Source organism: Geospiza fortis, unplaced genomic scaffold (genome assembly GCF_000277835.1).
Source record: "Geospiza fortis unplaced genomic scaffold, GeoFor_1.0 scaffold13, whole genome shotgun sequence".
NCBI classification, from domain to species: Eukaryota; Metazoa; Chordata; class Aves; order Passeriformes; family Thraupidae; genus Geospiza; species Geospiza fortis.
Genome location: NW_005054384.1, coordinates 671,886 through 695,733, shown reverse-complemented (window position 1 = coordinate 695,733; position 23,848 = coordinate 671,886). Strand labels below are relative to the sequence as shown.

The 23,848-nt window shown below is 42.3% G+C and overlaps 1 protein-coding gene across 2 annotated transcripts in view; it reads left to right on the top strand.

Annotated features, from left to right (window-relative positions):
• The window catches only part of MICAL3 (microtubule associated monooxygenase, calponin and LIM domain containing 3), a 157,112-nt gene extending 136,469 nt beyond the window's left edge, over positions 1-20,643 (top strand). For both annotated transcript variants that reach the window (XM_031060507.1, XM_031060508.1), the window contains 5 exons: positions 1,502-1,609; positions 2,744-2,837; positions 18,632-18,731; positions 19,691-19,764; positions 19,849-20,643. In XM_031060507.1, coding sequence (XP_030916367.1) covers positions 1,502-1,609; positions 2,744-2,837; positions 18,632-18,731; positions 19,691-19,764; positions 19,849-20,033 — 561 coding nt within the window. In that variant the 3' untranslated portion in view covers positions 20,034-20,643. The remainder of the gene's footprint in view (positions 1-1,501; positions 1,610-2,743; positions 2,838-18,631; positions 18,732-19,690; positions 19,765-19,848) is intronic.
• Positions 20,644-23,848: the final 3,205 nt, after the last annotated feature.

Here is a 23,848-nt window from a genome sequence, read left to right as displayed (position 1 = left end):
ACATGTGCACTAACATCAACACTGACTGTGCATGCCTGAGATGTTAGCAGACATGGGCAGCAAATTCTTTGTAGAGGATGTCTCCCAAAAACGCATTAAGCTCCAAAATGTCTGGTTGGAATGCATGCATTTATCAGTGCACCACTGTGCAGTGATGTGGATTGTCTGTGAGCTTCAGAACAAATTGGTTTTCAAGGCACTTAAATATGTTTGTATATTCTTCTTTTTTTAATGCTTCGAATGTGAGTTCAAATGAATCATCATACTTCAATCAGCAGCTTTCAAAATTGCTGAGTTGGCTCAAATCTCAGTGAAATTCTGTATCAAGCTAAAATCAAGGCAGAAGTTGCTGCTTTCTGAAATTCTTAATGTCTTGTCTTTGAAGTCACAACAGTGTTACATTGGATAGAAAGTTCATGTGCTCTGTCTCCTCACCTTTTAATTTGAGTACCATCGTGGATTTGTGTTTTCAAAAAAGAACAAGTAAAGTGTGAGCTTTTTGAAGCTTTAACAGTGGTGCTTGCCAATGACCTACCTGAAGGATTTTTAATTAAGCTGTGATCTATCTTGAAGGCTGTTCACTGAGAACCATCAACAGAGGTAGACTGACCAATGTGGCAGCACAATAACTAAATCAAGCAAATTTCAGGGTGGTCTGACATAACATTCTGTTCTTGAAGTTGACTGTCCATGGAGATCTCTCTTCAGAAGTGGAAGACACATGTTTACAGCAGCCCCTTAAAGCTTACGTACATGTACATGAGAAAAGAGGCTTTTTCTTCACTGTAGTTTACTTAGTGCAGTTGTCAAGTTTTTTTGACACTCTTAAATCTCCTTGAGAGAAAGCCTTTCTAGGCCATGATATATCCAACTAGTGTATCTGATGAGACCTTAAACCAAATTTCAGTAGTGTCAGAAAGACATATTCTTGAACTAGTTTCACTGACAGAAGAGAAAATACCCTTTTATTTCTATAAACATAGCTTTTCCCGTTTTGGATGGCTTCTGGTGGTGCACTATTCTACATTAGTCTGTAGTAATTTCTTAGCTTTCGCTGCTGTAACTGTTCATGTAGACAAGCATTTACCCTCTTTTATAATGAAATCAAGGGGACTCCTATCAAGATGAACCCTCTACATGGTACTCATTGATTTATCTAAATCCATTTGGCTAAATTTATTGAGAAATGAAAATTACTGAGAATAAAAACTGGTTTGATCTTTGGGAGAGGTTTCATATAGCAGTGGAAGGCAGGGGTGGGATGTCATATAAGATCACAGCTTTGCAGCTGGCTTAAATGCTTCTTCACTCCTGATTTGATCCTGAAATTGTTGCTCACTGCACCATGAACACCTTTGCGTACAGAAGCTTGACTTTTGACACAGCCATGGCAAAGACAGAACACCTCCCTTCTGAGATTTTTGGAAGAGAAAATGGTCATCCCTGCCCTCATATCCCTGAGCATCTAAATAAGATCTGCTGCTGTTTTTCCTTCCTTCAGAGGGCCTACACAGAGGAGGAGCTGAACGCCAAGCTGACGCGGCGAGTTCAGAAAGCTGCCCGCAGACAAGCCAAGCAAGAGGAGCTAAAGAGGTTACACAGAGCTCAGGTAGTGTCTCACAAGCCTCTTGTCAGGGCACACAGACAACTCTGTGGGAAAGCAGCCTGATCCTGACATTCCTCTGAGGGTATCAGAACAGAATCCTCTCTTTCTACATGAGTGCTCCTGCTCCCTCTTTCAAATTTCATGTCATGCCACAGAGAAGTGAAGGATGGCTGAAACCTATCATGAGAGTTTTACAGTGAGAAAAATAATGCCCATAACACCTTTCTAGCAGCCATCGTGCACTGAATGGAACAGTGATACTCACAAAATGCCTGATGGAGCTGCACCTATCATTGCTTTGCTAGGTTATGCTGGTGGGTGATGTGTTGTCAAATTAACCTTTAATTACCAGAGAGTCTGCTGGAAAACTGTTAACATCATCTACAGGTGATGGGATTTGTCAAAAACTCAAGGCAGGGGCTCAGCTGACTGAGTAGCATCACCTTTCAATACAATGAAGGAAGGTGATAGGAGTTGTAGCAAATAAATAAATATCAAGGTGTTTGCAGATTTAAGAGTTAAGATACAACAGGGTGGGGAGGGTGCTGTCACTGGAATCTGTGATGCTTTGCTGTTGAAGCAGTATTGAATGTAGGGAGTCCCCAATGTGTGGAATGATTGGGATCTGACTCTATTGATTCAGAAGGCTGAACAATTTCTTTATTAAAACTATACTATATTACATTAATACTATATTATAACTATACTAAAGAATACTAAAAAGATACTAAAGAAAAACCCGTGACTGTCTCTAGACAGCCAGGGCACAGCTTTGACCTAATAGGCCAAGGAATCAAAATAATCCTTAGTAGAATCTAATTGATAAATCACTTCAGGTAAATAATCTTCCTAACACATTCTACATGTGCAAAAATAACAGGAGCAGCAAGTAGAGATAAGAATTGTTTTCTCTTTCTCTGAGGTTCCTCGTTGCGATTCCCAGGAAATATCCTTGGGAAGTTGTGCCTGCCCGCTCTCTATGAGGGGAGCTGTGGCTACAAAGCAGGATGTTGCTGGATACAAATACTTGTTTTTGAAAAGGCAAATCTGACTGAAATCTCTTAGTGCTGGATGTGTGCTGCATACAGAGCAGGAGAATTGCTTTGGTGAGGTTCTGCTCCATTCTTCTCTGAACAGATTATCCAGCGGCAGTTGGAACAAGTGGAAGAGAAGCAGAGGCAACTCGAGGAGAGAGGAGTTGCTGTGGAGAAGGCCCTTCGAGGAGAAGCAGGTATCCATCACAACTTGGTTTGGTTTTCCATGTTTTCTTCCCAAGTGCTTGTGCAGCAATCCATAGCTGTTTGGATTTTAGAGGCAATTGGACCGTTGTAGCCTAGAGACTGATCCCAGTGTGAATCCCTTCTCCCTGTTCTGCTATCTTTTTGAGGCCTTGTTTTTCCTGTGTTTCTTCTAATTCTGGGACTTCCCTATTGGCAGAGACTTTGATCATTTACCTTTGCCTGAGGTGTAGGAGGTAATTCTCCAGCTACTACTAATGGCTGTTTCTGCATACTACTGGATCCTACAGCTGGAAAATGCAGGGGTTTTGCAGCTGCCATTCTCACAGAGTTGTCACAGTGAGACAACCCTGCTTGTATGTTAAGGAAATAATTGTGGAATGGTGTGTGCTTTCTCTATTGTGTTGGATTATCAAGGTAGTGTCCTTACAAGGGACCATCACAGAACATCTTCCTCACTGCACAGCCCAGCACACTGGCTACTTCTGACAAAGTTGTGCAGAGCAGAAATGCACATGTGTACTGAAAGGTATCCATGTCAAGCTGTTAAAACAAATGCTGTGTGTACTTGAAATTAAATTAAATGAGTATCATCTGATCTGGCAAACATATCAGTGGAGGAGTACCTGGTTCAGATAATGCTGATAGTAGTATAATGATTTGGGAAAAAACTCCTCAATTTGCACGGAGTCAAATATCCAACAGGCAAATGCAGTGTGTGTCTACCTGACAAGGCCAGGATGATGTACTTGATCACAAGGGTCAGAGTTCAGAAATGGCAACAGTGGAACAGATGTTTGGAAAATGTTTGCTTGTTGCTTGAAGAGCCACATCTATGCCTCTGAAGATGGAGCTTGATTAAGCAGTGAGGGTGCACCAGAGAAAAAGTCTGTTGTGGCTTCCTGGCAGTTACTACTGAGCCAGAATTAGCTATGTCTGGTGCCCCATAAGGGTGTACCAAAGAAGCTGGACTGAGTCCTCAGCAAAGCAAATAGTTACTACAAGTGTGAAGAACAGTCTTGAGGACTTCAATATGATCAGACTGTCTTTGTTCAGTTGTGGGATCAAAAAAATAGCCTTGTGCAAATGCCTGTCTTTGTGGGGCTGCCTCCTTCCTTATGCTGTGTGTTCCTGTGTAGCCTCACTCTGTTCTCTGGCCTGCCAGTTACTGGTCTTACTAAAGCCACCTCCATTGTTTCTAATGGTTCTTTTCATTTTCCTTCTTTTCATCTGGAAGTCCAAATCATCTTGATTATTGAGCTGCTGAGTGACTTTCATGTAAGACATGCCAGCACAAGGGGGAAATCTTAGCAGCTGAGAGAATATTATTCATTATAGAGTTTTCTCACTGAAGAATCATAGAATGCCTAGAACACATTCAGAGAGGACAGAATATGACCAAGAGTAAGAATTAAAATTTTATATGGGACACCGCAGAATTTGGATAAATAGCTTCTCACTCTCAGCTCTCCCAAATGGAAGCAGTCTTAGATGAGCTTGTGTATTTGTGAATTTCTTAGAGAACTGTGAAATTGTGGGTCCTGCTTTGCAAAAGGGATCTCTTTTCTTCAGGATGTCTCCAGGCCATGCTTTGCTCTTGCAAAATATTTCTATCAACAGGTCATATGTTTGCAGAAGCTTAACTCTGACATAAAGATTTCACCTTCCTAAATTCTTCCCCCTATTTCAGGGGATTACCCAGAAACACACTGTTGGAGTGGGAAAAAACAGCATGTTCTAATCTGTGTTGACTGAAACACAAGATTATAAATCAATTCCATGCTTCACCTCTCTAGGTCCTCTTGCATTGCCATGGAATCAGTTGGAAATCTTTAAGTTGGAAAAGACCTCTAAGATCATGAGTTCAGCAATTAACCCAACACTGCCAAGCCCACCATTAAACCGCGTCCCTGAAATGCCACATCCACACATCTTTTAAATACCTCCAGGGTGGGGGCTCTCCCACTGCCCTGGGTAGCCTGTTCCAGGGCTTGACAAACCTTTCCATGGAGAAATGTTTCCTAATATCCAATCTAAACCTCCCCTGGTACAACTTGAGGCCATTTCCCCTCGTGGTGTTACTTGGGAGAAGAGACCACCCCCCACCTGGCTCCAGCCTCCTTTTGGGAAGTTGTAGAGAGCAGTAAGGTTTCCCCTCAGCTTCTTCTTTTCCAGACATTTTACATGTTTACAATAAAAAGAACTGAATTCCTTCTTTTTGAGATCTGTGGTATCACATTCCATAAAGTTAATTTCTGCCTGCAATGTCCACTAATTATGCAAGAGGGAAGTATCATTTTTCTGTTGTCTGCATTGTGACCTAACAGTGGCCACTGCATCAGCAAGGACTGCTGTGTAAAGGTGTGGAGTCATGCTCTGATCAGTCCCTCCCCAAAGGAAACCGTGAAAACAAAAGTTCAAAAAGGGAAAGGCAGTGTCTAAAGCGGTGTTGCCATCTAAAATAAAAATAAATCTCTTTATAGGGTTGTACAAGGAAAAAAATGGGGGAGCCTGGGAGGTGTGTCTGCTGTCACTTACTTTGTCCACATAAATAGAGAAGGATTGCAGTAGAGCATCCAAATAATGGCTCTTCCATAGGCAGCAGCCAGTATTAACTGTTCTGGGACAATGTATTAGGCTCTGTAATGAGTGGGATTTTCAGGTTCCTTCCATGCAGGGAAAGAAAAAAAACACTTATTGATCAGCATTGAAATATGAAGTTTTGGGTAATGTTAGTAGTAGTTTCTTACTACTTAAAAATCCAGACAGAAGAAACAGAATTCAGTACCTTGCAATGATTCTTTTCTTCTATTATAGAAAAAGACAAGACCATCTGAACTAGTTCTCCATGTGGTTTATCATCTTCTAACTATTGCTTCTTAGTCATCTTTCCATCTTGCAAATTTTTCTTTTGTAGAGGTCTTCCACTAACTTTATTTCCTCAAATCTCTCACATCTGGATCACTTTCCATTTTTAGAAAGAAACATTTTTCAGTTCAACGGGTAAGAACAAAAAACAGTTCTATAGATAAAAATTTATTTACTTAGAATAGTTTTGTTTCTGCTTTCTATCCAGTTTGCATCATCCTTAATATGTTATTGGCAAGTAACTTATACTGAGAAGATTGTTAATCAGTTTTTCACAGTGATGGCCTGCTGTTTTCCTGAGAGATTACAGCTTTTGATCTTAGCAATAGATACAGGCAGCTCAATATTCTTTCCAGGAATTTCACACATTATCTGCTATTTGTCAAGGTGGAATATTTATAGGGTCATACTTGCTCTTCAACTAATCAAGCTCAGAAACATTTTGGAGGTCACCATCAACTTTAATTCTGACAAAGTAATTGTGCCTTCTTGGCTACCTTCTTTTCTTTTTTAAAATTAGCTCATCCTCAGGCATGACACAGTTGCTCTTTTATTCTTTCAGAAGCTGAGTGCTCAATCTAAAATTTCATTTATGATTCAGAAAATCTCCCAACCTATGATTACTTTATTGCCTTAATGTGTTCTCTGTGATTATCTTTGGAAATCTCAGCCTTTGATAGCTGCATTCAGAGCAAGAATGAATGCTTAGGGGGGAGGGTAAGCTCGATTTCAGGTGGCAGTGTAAGCTCTGCTTCAGGGGGAGGTTTGTTATACATAGGTGGTCTGAGCTACTGTCATCCCTTGTTTTCCTTCCCTCCCTGCCCCCTTTCTATTGCATCATGAATGAAGAATTTTCTCAGTTTTCTGTGGTGTCCTAAGGGACACCCTGAATGAGTTAATTAATGTAATACAATATGACTAATGCAGCAGTACTTTTATTATAGTGCATTTGTATATTTGTGTATTTGTATTCTAGTGCATTCGCCTGTTTGGACATGCTAATGACTTGGATTTCCTCTGTGATTTTTTTTGTTAATCATTAACTTAAAAATATGTCAAATCAGAAATTTCCTGAACCTTTCTTTTATTCCCTCTAGCATAAACCTTGATAGTCATTTTTAAGAGTTTGGGAAACATCTCCTGTCAGATCAGTTCTGAAAAGTTTAAGAGCCACCTCTTTACATCAAATGAATCATATGCAGTGAGAAATATTGCTCTCAGTACTTCCATCTGTCTCCTCCCAACAAAATGTTCCACAGTGCTAGACTCGTGGTGCCCCTGTCTCTAGCAGCTGTGGGAATGCACATCTCTGTCCTGAAAACTGCTGTGCAGTTCTTCTCTGGCACAGAGACTGCACCAGCAGGAGCACACAATCCCATCTTCCTACACCTGAGTGTTTGCCATCCGTGTCAGCACTCAGTCAGTGTGTGTGCCATACTCCATCCTTCCCTCACTCACCTCCAGGAAATCAACCCTTACACCTTTCCTGCAGCTGTCCTAAGAAATTACAGTTCCCTTCTGACACATTGCTCAGCTCCAAAGCAACAGGATTAATTCTGTTTTTCTCAGCAAGGACAGGAGAGACGTCAGTGTCAGGTACTGCTGCAAACACAAATAGGTGAAGTGTCTCTGTGTAAACTTCTTCATTTTTCCCCTTGGAAGTCCTCACCTGCCTCCTGGAAATTTTCTCTTCATCTTCCCAATATATATGTTTGTGATATATTTGTGTGTATGTGTGTACATATATGTATATATACAAAGAGAGACATATAGTGTTTGTTTATATATGTGTGTGTGCCCACGTGTGTAGCTGCCTGTCTCTTGTTTGCCCTTTTTTTGTTTCTATGTCTTTCTCATATATTGCTTTGATGGTATGGGGCTAGGGTGGGTATCTGACTCAATAACTCTGTCTTCACCAATTCCTTGTTGTAGACTATTGGGGAGAGTCTTATTACAGTGACCTCATCGACTTGCATCTGGGTGGTATGTATGGCTGAACCTCCTGCTGACACTAACCCTGCTGACACTCCTCCCCACCCTCCCTTCACCTACTTCTCCCATCCTTGGCTCACAAACAAGAAGAAACAGCCCTTGCACATGACTGATGATAGCAGAACCCCTTTTCCAGCTCAGGAACAGGAGATCCTGGCATGTGCCACAAAACATGTGTAAGGTTCCCTCTTCTATTTTTCACAGTGCTGATTTTTTATAAATTTGCTTACTGTTTTCACTCCAGCCACCTTCCCTGCTAGCAGTGGAAGGTCGTTCTGGTTTTTTTTGTTTCTCCTTTGAGAAGTCCAGCTCTATCAGTGAAGTTTTCTTTAGGAAAGTATTTTAAGGGGGGCAGCAGAGCAAACAGCTCTGTCAGGGATTAGTCATGCTGTTGCCTCCGTCTTGCCCTTCCGAGGCTTGTTTTTTCCTTCCAAAATAGCCAGTGTGTTGTTGATCTAAGAAAACAAAAATGCTCCCTCAAGGGAGTTTGAAAACATTTGCAGATGGCACATATGTCTTCTTTCTTGTTTTGTCTTACTGTAAGGTTAAAAAAGAAATTGCTGTAAAGAGTTACGGTAATTTTTTGCTGGAATCCACTACACAGCTATTAAGCCTCTTGCTATGCTATTGCTTTAATACCCCATAGTGATAAACACACATTGCAGTGTTTAGTTCTCATTTTCACTTAAGAATCTGGTCATCACTTTATACCATGGTTCTGCCCTTGCTTTAATTAATGTTACTTCCTGAGTCCCTTAGTAGGGGATTAACTTTTGGGTTGCAAATGACATTTGATTAGCCTTTGCCTATCTTGAAAATTAAAATTGCCTTTGCTAGTTTAGCCACCCAAAATCTGTTCTTATGAAGTGAACACGCCTGTCTGTCAGCAGATCCAATAGAAAGCAAACTCTCCTCAGTTGCCTTGTTATCTGAGGGTCTCATTTAGTTTTTCTTTCAGAGTAGGAAGTTGCTTGATCTTGTGTTTTTTTGAGGAACTGCATTGCAGACCAGCTCTGCAGAGGGAAAGATCCACACGCTCTAGGCCTGATCCAGGACACATCCCTGGAAGTCTTCCCTGATTTCATTGTGTTCTGTATTTGATCCTTTAAATATAATCTTGCTCAGGTTTTTAACAGCCATTTTTTCTCCTGCTCCAGGGAGGCTGTCCCAGATAGTATCTACCTGTACCTACCTGTTGTGAATTACTCGTTGGCACCATAGACTTTCATTGAAGAACATCCACCTGAGTTCAGAATATCCACCCACGTGCAAGTTTCAGAATGGGAGACTTTTCTCCTTAGATCTGACTTGTTGCCCAGTTCCCCTGTGCTAATTTTGATGTGATAGTCCTCTGCTAGCCCTGTGCTTCATTCACTGTTCAGTACCTCTGGCTTTCTTTCCTGGGCTATTTCCTGCAGAGAGACTTTGAAATCCTCTTCCTGGTTGTATCCACCAGGGCTGGCCCATACTCATGATGTGCATAGAGTAGGAGCTGTAAAAGGGTTGATGCTGAATCACACTTAACAAACCCTTATCCCTGTTTAATGCTATCTCCACTACACCTCTCCCTCCTCCTGCCTCTGCTCCTAATGCCTCCTTAGAGACAGCCATCCCATCCAAAACACTAATAGTGGCTTTAAGAAAAGCAAAACAGTCTTTACTTAAAGGGACACTGTCACTTAAAAAAATTCATTGTGCTGCAAAAATCTTCATTGGAAATGGAATTTGTTTATGTCTTTGCGTGTTTGCTCTTCCGTTTCTCTGAGCTCAGTCATCTCAGAGTGGTCATTTTTGAACTGCTTTATTTGTGTGGTGACTCAGTCACTTGGGCTTCCAACAGTCAGAGGCAATATTCATGGTTATTTTAAAAACAGTTGATACATCTTAAAACTCTATTAAATTTCTGCTTGTCTCAAAACCACTATTTTCCAAACAAATTTTAAATAAACTATATTGGGCAGTATCCCTTTAAATGCAATGAGCCAGTATAGCCTGGAGTATGTGGCTTTGTAGTATTATTTTGTTGCCTCCGTGTAATTTGCTTTATATTTGCTTTTGGGGCTGCCAGAACACTTTTGCCAGAAGGGATACATTGCTCTGGTGATACTTGTCAGCTCAAGTGGCAGATACAGAGCTCAGCTTCAAGATTAACATGTCTGGGTAGAGAGCAATCAAAATCCCTGGAGGTTCTGCTGAGCCCTGCAGGCAGCTTGGATGCTGCACAGTTAATTATTCTATCGACAACCCATGTCTCTGAGGCATAGGCATGGCTCTAGTCAATAGAGTATTAACAAAATTCTAGAATATTCACAAAAATTGCAAAGCACTTTGGAAAGTTATCTGTAAACTGGTAATACTTAGTTGTTACAGATTGCACAACAACTTCTGCAAGGGGAGTGGTAACTTCTGACATCCTGGTCAACTTCCAGTGTGTAGGATTACAGATTGCTATCTTAACTAGTTCTGTTGCTCTGCTCAGATGTCATAATCCTCTCTTCCTGTTCTGAAATGTTTTGTACCGTTGCTGTAACGCAGATGTTTCATTTCATGCTACAGATGGTCACATTTCAATTCTGAGTAATTATTCCTGTGTGTATATTGTATGCATGTGTGGTTAAAAGAATATTACAAAGGTTGCAAAGTCAACTGAAATTAAGACTTTATATTATATTGATATATCAACAGATTTATAATCTTCAGATCCACCACAGAGAGCTGTATCATGTCCTTATGGAATAATTGGTGGCAACACTAGGTTGTCATCTACTGGGTAGATCCTTATGGAGAGGAAATGGGGCACAATCAGTGGATTTGATAGATGTTTGTTGGCAGCTGTGGAATAGTGAGACTTGAAAATATGGATTCTGAGCCAGACAGTGGAAGGATGCATTGGTCTGGTGCATATATACTCTTTGTCCTTTTGTTCCCTCTTTTGAGATAGTCCTTGTCCTGATCCTGTCTTATTTCATCCAGAGCTCCTTACCCCCCTTCCATTTTTATTTTTAGGCATTTGACTTTAATCCTGCCTTCTTGACAAAGAAATCCTAGCATTGTACCCATCAGCCATCCTATTTCTCTCCTCTAGCTACTCCTGGTCTTGTCTTCCCACTGACACAGTCTGAATCCCAGTCTTTGGACTTCCAAAATTTTTGGGCTCTGCTTCCTCTTCTGCCCAACATTATTTGTCTGTGGACAAATAAATTTTAGGTCCTGCCTTCTTCTCAAATCTGCCTTCTCCTTTCATCCCTTACCCTTTTTTCCGCTCTCTTTTGTCTGTTCTCCATTAGTCACTTTGCTTCCGTAGTCCCAGCCTCAACTACTCCTAACCCAGTAGCTCCTTGTCTGCCTCTGGAAAGTACCTCCATGGTTTCCTCTGTCGCCAAGTGAGCAGTTTCATTTTCCTTGCACCCAGCAGGGAATCATTAAATAAACAGCCACACACTCCCATCGTGCTTTTTTCTCTGCCTGGAGTATGCCAAGAGAGGCAAGGATGTAGGCAAGAGAGCTGGTATGTTTGATAGTGTTGACTTCAGACACATACTTTCACTTCTTGACAGGGGCCTTATGACATCAGGTAAACAGGGCAGGGAAGTGCAATTGTTTGGGTTTTTTTAAAATCTTTGTACTCTATTTAGAGCACACTCTACAACAACTTCACCTTTTTTTTAACTTGTTTAGAACATTTGAGCTTGCTATGTTCTTTAAAGTCTTGCAGGTCTAACTCTGCAAGGCTGGAGTCTGATATATTCAAGTGGGATCAGTCCTATTTCTTGTGATTGGCAAACACAGCTCTTCTGAAAGGGGAATGGAGTTGTAAGATAAACATTGTTTTTGCAGTCTGCAGCCGTTTTTGACTCTGAAGTGAATTGGTAACTTGTTTTCTTTGCTGTAAATTTTGAGCAGGAAAGAGCACTTGATAAGCAGAACTTGTTAAGTACCAGTACTTGTTAGGCAATTGCCATTTACCTGCTTTTTCTGCACACAAAAACAACAGTCTTGGGAGACAGGGTCAGTGCAGGACTGTATTCATTCTGAGTGCATTCTGAAGTGCCTCAAGGTCTAGTAGAAGCAGAACACTTCTCTGGAGTCATTTGTGTGTGTGTTCTGCTCCAACCACTGCTTTCCCCATTTTTCCCTTCCCTTCCCTGCCTTTCCCCCAGCCCTTTCTGCTGGATAAATAAAAGTGGTTCAGTTTGCATGACAATCTGGTTCTCTGTGAGTTTTCCCCAGGTTTCTTCTAGTGATTGTACTGTTGAGGATATTGAGTTTGATCCAGATTTAATAAACTGTGATGTGCTTGTGGGACATTTGCCAAAATCCTTGCTCTCAACCTGCAGTTCTGTGGATGCTGTTCTCCAAGAGTTGGCTTTCTGTATCTCTGGTTTTTAACAACGCTGCTGTTGAAAAGCTTCACCAAATAGTAAAGTTAGAATGTTTTTTTTCAGTACTTGGGATTCTGATCATAACCTGATCTTCTTAAGGGTGGAAAAGAGGACATTTACTATGATCAGTGCCCTTTCACTTACTGATCCCCTTTGGCCTGATCCATATTTTAAGCACTGATTTAAAATCAGAGCTTTCAGTATTCCTGATAAATAAAGGGATGATGTTTGTTAGCAGAATAAGTTTCCAAAGTGTCATGCTTATAACTTGTGAGGGCAAGTTCCACAGAACTGAGATTGGCCTCAGAGCTAGCTGGGGTTTTCTGTCCATTGTTGTTGTTTTCCAAACCACTGTGATTAGTCAACAATATAGAAATCAAGGGCTTTGGATGCAAAGTTTACAAATTATGTGATCCCACTTGGTCAGTATCTGTTCAAGTAAATTTAACTTGCAGTGACTCACCACTTCTCAGAAATCAGCACAGCTCTTATATCAAAAAACAGAGGCAAACAGTGAAGGGGATCAGTGTGAGCTGTAGCTTGGGTATAAGGGGGTCTGCCACCCCAAACTCTGTGCAGTGCTTTTTCATCCTGATCATTTTGACCACTGGGCTTGTGATTGTGAAGAAGTGTTATGGAGCTGAGAGGAAAAAGACAAAACCAGACTGAAGAATTGCTCTTTAATCAACAGGTAAATGAAGATTAGAAAAGAATGCAACAGTCCAATGTAGCTTCTGTAACAAGGAACAATGTGCAGTGAAAATTAACATAGTGGCTGTACAATTTCTGGTCCTTGTTTTGAAGACACTTTGAAGCTATGGTATTTATTCTTCACCTGGCTCTTGGTTTCCACCACTGTAGCAAAGTCTGCAATCTCTCAAGAGTACTGTGACAAACAAGGTCATTCTTGTGGCTTTTTTACACAGAAGCAAAGTAATTCCGGGCACTTTATTGATGGGATGTGTCTGGTGTGCAAAGCAGAGCTTCTGCATCTTGAGAATGTTCAGTGTGCTCAGGAACTCCTTTCCTTAATAAGCTGCAGCTCCTGCCTCCAAACCATGCTCTGGCTTGCAAGCAGCTTGGACTGCTTTACAAGGCTTTGCACAAAAGAAGGTTGGCTTGTGGCACTGAAAGGGAGCAACTCGTGACTAACATAGTCTGTTGGCAGCTTTATGCCTCTGGTGAAAAAAATGGGAATTTTCTGTCCAGAGGCTATAGCCACACCTTACTTGCTGGCAGCACAGGACCCTAAGAAGGGGAGATTACAGAAATGGTTCTTCTCTTGCCCTTCAGCTCCTTCCAAACAAACTGCTTCAGTGGGTGTTGCTGCTGCCAGAACTCTTTCCATGTTGTGGGTGAATACCTGTGTCAGTATATTTTTGGTGGTGAAGGAGACTTAAACAGAAAGGGAGGTTAGGTTTGTTGAGGTTTTTCTAATTTGCACAACAAATGGGTTTTTTCCCTATCTGACCCTGGCTCCACATCCAGAAAAATTGTCTTGCAGTGATGATCCTATTTGTAATTTAATGAGACTGGGAAGTGGTGATTTCTCTTCTCTAAACAATGCAATAATATTAATAATAATAATTATAATAATACTATTTACTGTAGGATTAGTAATGACTTTTGGAGTAATAAGCCATAAAATAAGCTTTAGAGAACAATGGGAAGTAAACTTTCAGGTTGCACTATGTTCTTGCTGTTAAGGATCCTCCAATACATAAGGAAGAGTTCCTAAAGCCTTGCTAATCAACCTACTTTGGACAGAAATTGTTTCAAAGTAATTGCAATGTTCATAACCTGTATTCACCAATTTAATTAACTGTAATTTGCATCTAGAGTAGCTGGAAATTATCTTAATTGCAAAGGTTATGTTTATTATCTTACTGAAAAAACTTTGTTGACTTTTCTAGTAGCAGGACTGGTGTAGATACCATGGACTTTGTAACTTGATTCAAGGACAAATTTTCTTTAGACAGGAGTGGGAAGATAACTAAGAGCAGGGGAGGAAAGTGCAGTTGTGGGGAGTGAGTTCTGTATTAGTCAGGTGCTGTGTGATCCCTGGGGCTTTTTATTGGAGACCAAAGCTGGAATCCTCTCCTAGTATCAGACCACTTGCTTGCTGTTGACAAAGCTAGCAATGTGTGGCCATTTCACAATGAGATGAATGATAGTTTCACATACTGGGTATTTATTTTCAGCTCAAATATGGAAAACTGGAAGTTCCTCACCAAGTCCCTATGTTCATGGCTTGAAATGTATCAAATCCCCCCAGTTCTGAATGAAATCTCAAGCCTTGAAAGAAGTGCATTTTTTCCATAGTTAAATCTCCATCTCCCTGGCCACCCTCAAAACAGTGGTTAGACCAAGTTAGAGTATTAAAGCTTTCAGCTTAAAGAATTAACTTGAATAAGATAGGATGGGAAATAAAAAATATTTAACAAGTATCATGCACTAAATGCTCTGCTTTGTGTGGAAGCATATTCTTCACCATACCTTTGTGGTTTGGGGTTTTTCTTGTTTGGTTTTGCTTTTGTAACCTGATCTGTGAAATGGCAGTTGTAGGAAAGAAATCCGTAGTATTTTTCTATTTTAAATGAAGAAGTTGGAACATTCAGAACAGCTGTAATTAATGTTCTGGTACTTTCTCAATGTTGTTGGTACAATGCTTTATTTGTAATTGTCCTATGGCCAGCTGTGGCACCTCTCCTGATGTTGCCCCTTCCTGCTTCCAGTGCAGAGGTTTCTTCTTCTGAGAAAGCCCCGCTGCTCAGTCATGGGCTTTGAAGCTGGTGTGCTCTCCCTCTTGCTCCAGTGTGTCATCCATGTGCTGGTCCAGTTCTGTGATGGTCCCTTCTAAAGCCTTCCCAGTCCACTGGTACTCTAATTTTGTAGAGCTTTCTGTGAACCACAAACATCAAACTCTGCTGACTTCTCCAAAATGAGTGTTATCTTACCATACTGTTGTTGTGGAGTTTATGCCTTTTCCCAACACAGAAATGCCTCCTCTTTAAAAATGCAGTTGTGCCCTGAGCCCAGTAAGTGTTCCATTCTGGCAGCTCTGATGTTTCAGAGTTCATCATCTCCCTGGTGCACATTCTCCTGTAACTATTAGTGACATTGGTTACTGCCTACTGTTTATCTCTGTAATGTCAAGTACCACTGGAAAGCAAATTCTTGGTGTTAAAGAGGCTGAACCTTTTGAGAGATGAGAAATGCTTGTCCTTCACTGGCTGATGGAAAAGATGATAAAGATTCAGTAAGTCACTGGTACTAACAGGACTTGCAAGACTTAAAATACTTTGTGGAATGAGAATGCCAAGGGAGAGCTTTAAATTTACTGGTTTAACTCTGCAGAGTCCTCAGTTGGTCACTGCCCCTGCAGACCACTATATCTGTGTAAAAGCATTTTCCCCCCTAAGCACAGCAGTCTGGTGGGGTACATGTGTACTCACCATACTTGACACAGCAGACCCTGGCAGGCTGGTTCCACGGTAATCAGATTCTCCTGTGGTGTTCCCTGTCTGAAGACATTCTATTCAATTACAAAGGACACTTTTACCATCAGTGGGTGCTGCCACGGTGATAAGAGCATGGTCCTGATAGAGCTGAAGGTAGGGTGGCTGCTTACAGCTGGTGTCTTATGCATGCAGGTGAGACTTACTGTAAACCTGCTTGAAATCTGACCTTTATCAGCAGAAGTTAAATAGATGTCTCTACTTGTTCTGACATCTGGGTCAAAAAGCTTTTGGTTAAAGACCTTGCACCTGAAAACCTTACATCAGGAAAAGTGCAGTAACAGTAACCTCCTGCCTGGTGTTTGTACAGCTCAGTAAGAGTTCACCAGTACCTCAGTCTACCTCTTACCTGTTATCTGTGCTTATTAGGGACATTATTCATCTGTAGACTGTATCCCTTGTTTCTGCTTCTCCATTTCTTGTATTTTTTCTTTTCTTTTTCTTCTTGTGTTTCCTTTCTTTCTCACTCTTATGCTTTTTGTCCTTTGCTTGTCTTTTATTTCACCCCTTTCCTCCTCTTCCGTTCCACTTCCAACTTCCTCTTCCTCTCCTGCCTCTTCCTCTTCCTCGTTTGGTCCTATTGAAGTTGAGCCCAATGGCGGGACACCACGTCGTAGACCTCTCTCCTTCTGCCCTTGCTGTGCCCATGAAGGTAACGTAACCTCACACACCCCTGTCCTCCTGCCCACAGCTGGGTTCTCATAGCAGCACTAGTCAGCTAGTGACCACAGGGTCCCCAGCCCTTTTCTTGCTGTGTCCCCAAGCCGGCCTTGTCTGTAGCTACCTGGTAACCAGCTTCTCTGAGCTTGTGGCAAGCTGTTAAAGGTGCAGTATCCCTTTTGCTAGTCCCAGCTGTGCAAGAGAAGGTGCAGTGACTGGGAGGGGCAATGGGCAGCAGCTGTGGGACCACAAGTGTCACACTCAAAAGTTTCTATTTTCATTTGGTGGCTTCAATTACTCTGTTCCTCCTGAAAAATGTTTGGAAGGTGGGGTAAGGGAATGACAATCTGTTTCCTTAAATACAGCCTTTTAATTAGCATATAGGGATTAAAGGAATACTGTGTCTTTATAAGGACTGATTTGAAAAACATCCGTGAACTTTAAAAACCAACAGACCTTAAGTTAGACTAGTTCTCCCTCATCTGTCTTGCTGAGTGCATTCTTTAACTATCCTAAATGGAGTTTGCTGTCGAGTTTCCATTGCCAAGGCATGGGGAAGGGGTTGTTTTATGTGTGTTCATGGTGTAATTTTGCTAACCACTTATCTGCTTTCCATAGTGCTCCCTCACATCAGTTGTCAGTGCTCCCTTTCCAGTCCTCCCATTATTTCTCTACTCATTGGCTGTTTAAAAATACTTACGTATTCCATAGGTCAGTAGTATTGTGGTTTTGGCTTTTTCTTAGAGGCATTTGTTTTCTATACATCCTGGCATTGGAAAGGAAGGGGAGACTTCCCAGTGTTTTCATGGCACCACAGCACTGGACATCTGCATGTACAGTCTCCCTCTCCTGTCGCCACGTGGGCATATTGTGCAGAGATGCTCAGAAAGGAATGCTTGGAACTGAGCAACACACTGCTATAAAGTCCTCAGGGGCTCTTGGGGGTGGTACAACCCAGCCTGGTGTTCCCCCAGGGGCTGGTATGACACATTTCCAAAGGCAGCCCAAGCTGCAGCTTACTAGAAGTTGTGGGCTCTCCCTTGAGTAACTGCAGGGCAGCGCTTCTCTGACTACTGAGGATGAGGCAGGGCATGGGTCTGAATTAAGTAGCCATTAATGTGGTATGGATCTGAATTAAATAGCCATTAATGTGGTATGGGTTTGAATTAAGTAGCCATTAATGTGGTATTTGTGCTGTGTCTGTGTCATAGAGTTTGAATAGTAAGCTTGCTGCTTGTTTAATTTAGCATTAGATGGACTGTTTGAGAGTTTTTGTTCTTATGTAGGGAGTACATATCCACAATAACAAGCAGAGACAGGGGTGTTAGTTACCTTGGGATGCTAGGTCATGTGCAATGTAAGTTGATGGGATGCAGCAATCCAAAAGTGCTGCTCAGCTTGATTTGAGGCCTTGCTCCTGCTTCTACTGCCACAGGCAGGAATGTTGCCACTGGCCTTGATGGGGTCTGATGTAAATCACAGCATTCAGGTGCAGGTGGTTCAATGTGGAATAAGTGGCCCAGACCAAGAGCTTGCCAGGAGGAGCCTCCTTGGTAAGTTCTTGTGTTTGCTAAATATCAACAGAAGGCTTTGGGAACAGCATTCTGCATTTATTCCACATGACTCCTGACAGACACAAAACTCATCAGTGGACTATTGAGTTAGTTTAGGAGTTTGTTCTAAAATAAAAGGACCAGCAAAGAGTTCTGTACTGGGTGGTCAAGGCCCAAGGTTTCTTTATTCTTCTTTCATATTAGCACATGTGTCTGGGGTGCCTTTTCTTTCTAGCACTGGTATGCAGTAGAGTAGAATTAGTTTCTGTGTTCACTGTGCAGGGGGATCTTCAAGATGAATAGATATGTGTGGCTAGGAGGAGCAGTCAGAAAAGATTTACTTAACTGTTGAAAAAAGAAGAGACAAGATGTTACTTTTGGCTAGTAAAAGAAAAACTTGAGGACATGCAATTGAAGGTAAAACACATGGAGTGGCAATTGAATCCTTTTCTGATGAGCATATGTTTAAGTAGCTGGCATGAGCATCTATAAAATTCTTCTAATGAAAGGAAAAGTTAAATACTCATAGAAATTGGGGCTTTCTGCAGTAAGAGTGAGGAAGAAACAAGTAATCACAAGAATATCAGAAACATTAAAAAAAAAAGTAGGCTCCAAAGAGAAGAGAATCCTTTTGGAGGTGACTTCCACTCAGCTGAGTGCTGTAGGCAAAGTGAACGGACCCGGCTTGGGAGTGCTCTGGCAGCATCTTGCTCGGCTTTCTTTGCACATTTTGCCCTATTGTTGTTTTTGCAGTTTGGGCTTGTAAGGATTGCAGGGCGTTACCTGAAAATTTACCAGGTTTCTTTCTTGGCAGGCATGGGTAAGAAGGATGACCCCAAGCTGATGCAGGAGTGGTTCAAGCTGGTGCAGGAGAAGAATGCCTTGGTTCGCTACGAGTCTGAACTGATGATATTGTGAGTGAATGTGGAAAAAATGGGGATTTTGTCAAAAATAGCGGTGGAAAACATGTCAGTATGACTTCCTTGTAAGGCCAGGAGGTCAGCAGCCTCTTAGGCTGAGATAGGAATCCAAAGTACATTTTAGAAGAGTGGTAGAAGAAAGAATAATATTGGTAAGGGATGAAAGTGCCAATTGTTTGTGCACATGCAGAAGTACAGGTATGTGAGCCCTTCTCATGCTGTTCTTGTATAAAACACATCCTGTTTGTGCAAGTGTTTTCAAGCTATGCAGAAATAACGTGGGACTCATGGTTTTGTAAAGCTGTCTTCTAAGTATAGCCAAAAGCATTTAATTCAGCCACCTTGCCTTGTGGCACTCCTTTCTGCCTGTAGTGGGACTCCAGTGCCTCTCACATGGGCTCAGATGGTAAAGGTGTTTTCCTGTTAATGAAATTGGGAGGTTTTCTGTTCCCCCCAATTTCTGTCTCAGTGAATTTCTGTGCAAATTCACTGAAATTAATTTCTGAGTGTGTCAGCTCACCTTAGCAATGTGGAAGCTGATGGCCTTAGTGGCAGAAAAGTTCCAAGGTGGTGTTTGCAATAGCTTGATAGTGTCCTTAAGTAATAAGTAATTTGTTAATAAGTAACTTTGGTTTTAGAGTGGGAAGTAGCAGGGGATATGTAGAGGCATTGCAGATTTATTTGCTCTTGGACTCTGCTCTATATTTAGTTTGCTCCGCTTTTGGCATTGCACTTCCTAGCTTCAGGCAAATAACTTGAAATGATAAAAGTGCAACTAAAGCTTTTAAAAATACAGTTACAGATCTTAAGTTATTGAAGAGTTGTTCCAAACAAGATTGGTAAAATGCACAGCAGATATCTAGAGAGGGAGCAGAGACTGAGAATGAATATGTAGCAATGTATGCAGTGTTTTATTACATCTGCAACTTGGATTTCTGCGCTTTTCCTTTTAGTGCTCGGGAGCTAGAACTGGAAGACCGGCAGAGTCGACTGCAGCAGGAGCTCCGTGAGAGGATGGCAGTAGAAGGTGAGAGCAAAAGGGAATATTTCATGGATTGGATGTGTGTATTTCTAGCCTTGTGTATGCTCATAGTTCCTGATATCTCTGTAGATCATCTGAAGACAGATGAGGAGCTCTCGGAGGAGAAGAGGATCCTGAACGAAATGCTTGAAGTAGTGGAGCAGAGAGATTCCCTTGTGGCTCTCCTTGAGGAGCAGCGGCTTCGAGAAAAAGAAGAAGACAAGGACCTGGAGGCAGTCATGCTTTCCAAAGGTTTTAGCTTGAACTGGTCCTGAGGTTAACATTACCTCTGCTGGTCTGTGTTGTCCAGTTGGCCTACCCTGAGTTTGCCAGAATTACATGGATAGGAAGATGTTGAAGGGGAAACCTCTGACAGGTCCAACAGCATGCAGGGATTTGGTTTGAAGCACTCAGAAGCCTTTTGATAAATGTGTTGGTTCCAGAAGCTTAAGTTTTACATGTCTGCAAGCCAAGTTGAAGAAATGAGTTGAGACTGTGGAGTCTCCTTGAGGTCCTGAACGATGGACCATATTTTGTGTGTGGTAGGAGGGAGGGGGGAATAATCCATGTGTGGGGAAGGAGGTTAAGGGAAGAAGTACCCTTAACTACATTGGATTTAAGGCAGTCCATTCCTTTCCCATTTTTACTACACCAGTTCTAATAAAAGGGAGGGAAGTGGCAACCTTTCCTGAAAAACCACAGCAGCCTGTAGCAGTGGAGTCAGCTGTCCAAGAGAGCTCCAGAAGCCCAGGGCAACACCTTCTTTGCTTTAGTCTTCCTCCCCACCAAAGAAACCTGCAGTTGACCCTTATGCATGGATATGAAGAAATACAAGACAGAAGATACTGCTATGTGTGATGGAACTCTCTGCCTCTTGGTTTTTGGAGAGAAGTGATGGGGAACAAGGGGAGCAGAAGAGAGAGGGAAGATGCCCACCTGCTTTGCTACACACTGGAGAGGCAGCTACTGCTGGCCTTAGTCTTCATGGCCACAGCTCAGAGGCTGGTGGGCTTCCTTGTTCTGTTTTTATTGTGACTGTTTTGACACTGGAAAATACTGCTGTGGGACAGTGGTAAGTGTGTGCTGGGGCAGGGGTGTTCCCAGGCAGCATTCCCTGGTTATTAGGCCCCCTAAAAGGGAGAAGCCCTTAAGTGACCGAACCACCATTAAGACTTTTCAGTGTTTTTTTTTTTTTTTCTCTGTATTTTGTTTTTGCACATTGGAAACAAAGCTTAAGACCTGCCTGGGCCCTCAGTCACTTTGACCCTTTTATGTCAATTAACTTATTTTTTTAATACTTGAAAGAAGATTCATTTTTGTATCTTTTAGGAAAAAAATGGACGAGTGATGGGTGTGTGTGCCTGCTGCATCCTACAACTTCCACTTCAAAATTACTGGACGTTGTTACCTGTGGCTATTTATTAGTGTTCTTAATAATAATTTGATTGTTACACATATTTGATTGTGGAGGGAGTGTTTTAACTCTGTTAGAGAAAGACACTACTGCGGATTGGTCCCTGCTTCACAGCAAGGGCAGCCTTTATGTACCCATGGATGCATCCTGCCCTAGGAGTTTTCATCTATGAAAAAATCCTGTGCACTCATGGAGTTTAAGAATCTATTCGTGTTCTTAGCACCCTTTTCTTCCACATCCCACATTCTCTCTTTTGGACTAACAAACCTATATTTATTTAAATTTTACATTTTTATAACAAGAAAGCCAAAACTGTGAGGTAGAAATATCCCATATGTCTCTTCCTCACTGAAAGGGGGGATCCTCACAGTCCTGATACAGTTTGAGAGATTTCCATGAAAACAAAACCAGCACATTTCCTGCTGCATCTATTGGAAGAAGCTCCTTTTGGCCCAGTTAGTGAATCTGCTGCTTTTCAGCCAGGAGGGTCCTGACTGTAACCACACAATGACCGATGAGCAGGATGTGCACTGAGCAGCTCAGCCCCCCTCCCTGTGGGACAGACTCCCCGGGCAAGCCGTGTCCTTTACCTATCCTGCAGAGCTGAAACAGCACCGTGCACTGGGGATGTGTCCCATCCTTCACACGATGTGTCCAGAGGGTTTCCCTCCTTGGGATGCTGACTGTGTTCTTTTTCTGTTCAAGAAGTACCACAGCTGCTTTCTGAAGTCTCTGAGAACGTGTCCCATTCCCAAGCACATTTGTACAGCCTACTGACCCTTCCAGCTGGAATTGACACTGCCAGTGCGAGGCACCCCAGCAGGGCTAAGCATCCTTCAGTCTTTTGCCCTGGCACAGAAGTTTGCATGGTTTCTTGCTGTTGGCTCTCTACCTCCTTCAGAGGGGTCTCCTGTAAGCCAAGGTCTATGATTTTAATTCACCTCTGACCTGGGAGAATGCCCCAGGCTGAGGGAGAATGGGTAGGAGTGTCCATGGGGACTCTGAGCAGTGCTGGTTGCTAACTGTGGAAACCTGTATTTTCCACCCAGAGTGTTCTCCCTTTATTCCACCTAAGGCATTACAAATTAAATCCAGATACTCGTGAAACCAAGCAGACAGGCAGCTGCAGTGCTACTTCATAACTGTGTGTGTTTAGCAAGTGGCACCTGCCATTCCAGCATCCCAGAGCATTGGCCTTACCAGCAGGATGTCTAACAAACAGAATTCCCTCCCGTTTGCTGGTGCAGGGCCTGCTGCCCAAGTGAGACTGGCAATGGTAGTTTACAGTCTGCATTTGAGGGGCCACTGGAAGCTGGAGTGCAGGAAGAGGGAAGATGGAAGGTTTACTGTAAATTGTCTTGTGCAGAGAATTGGCCTCAGTCCATTTTATAGTGCACTGGGTATATGGACCACGTCTAACTTGTAACAGGAGGTCATTGAGTGTGAGCTGTAGAATTAAAAAAAGCCCCGAAGAAGAAACAGCAGATGGTTTCTTTTCCCTTTCATCCTGAGGGACATTAGCCAGATCTTTGCAATGCGGAAGAGTGAGATCACTTCAGGATGCAATACCTTATTGCACAGAAAACCCACATATTCTAACCCTAAACTCTTTGGGTTGTGCTGAAGGCCTCCAGCAGCAAGAATGAAAACAGAGAGCTAACATCGCACACACAAATTGATTAAAATTCACAAAAGGGAATGTTAAAAGGCCTTTTTATATCAAAATGGTTGTAAAAGGCACAACTTGTTATTTGCTGTTCAGTTGCACTTTAAGAATATGACTTGCATATCAGATAGTGGGTTTTTTTACTCTCTGAATCTTTTTAATTCAAATTTTGTATTTTTAAAGCTGAAGAAGGTTCTTGTGAGCACAAGATTCCTTATTTGTATCCGAATCCGAGCAGGATGTTGTAGCTCTTTGCGCTGCCCACAGCGCACACTCAGCCACGTGTATTCAATGACGTGTGTCCATTTCACGTGTGAGGAGAGCCAAGGGACCCTCAGCTCCCCAGACGTGGGCACACAAGGGTGGCTGTCCCCAGGTGACACGGTCCTGACCCGGGGCTGGCCGTGCTTCATCCCGGCAGCAGGTGGGAAGAGAGCCGAGCTTGGAACCTGAGCCGTGCTGGTTCTGAAATGGGCACACTGGGGCAAGCCCTTCAGCCCCCTACGGGGAAGGGAGGGGAACACCAGCTCCTGGGACGAAACACCCAGGAGGTCAATGGAGATGGGGGAGTGAGGACTGCCAGAACAACTAATCTGCTGTTTTCACAGTACCAAATTTTTAACTGTTCTTTTCTTTTTAACTATATTCTCATTAAAAGTCACAACTGGCTGTAAAATTCCGAGCTTCAGAGAACTAATGTGTGGGGAGGTGACAAGACATTTCAGCTCCAACTTTCAGACATATTCCTTCTTTCAGTTAATCAATACCCCCTGGTCTCACTAGGGCATGTTATAAACTGCATTGCTGAACATATTTTAGAGCAAACCGCAAGTTTTAAAAGTCTGTCCTTCTCTCTGTCTCTGCATTTTCTGTAAATATTTGTTTGTATGTAAAGGCACCAGTGGATCCTTGGGCTACCCCCATGGTCAAGAATCTGAGTTTTGTGCAATGCCTAGGCCTCTGTTAGAACACGGTGCTTGCGTAGAGCTAGTCACCACATTTGTGTGCAC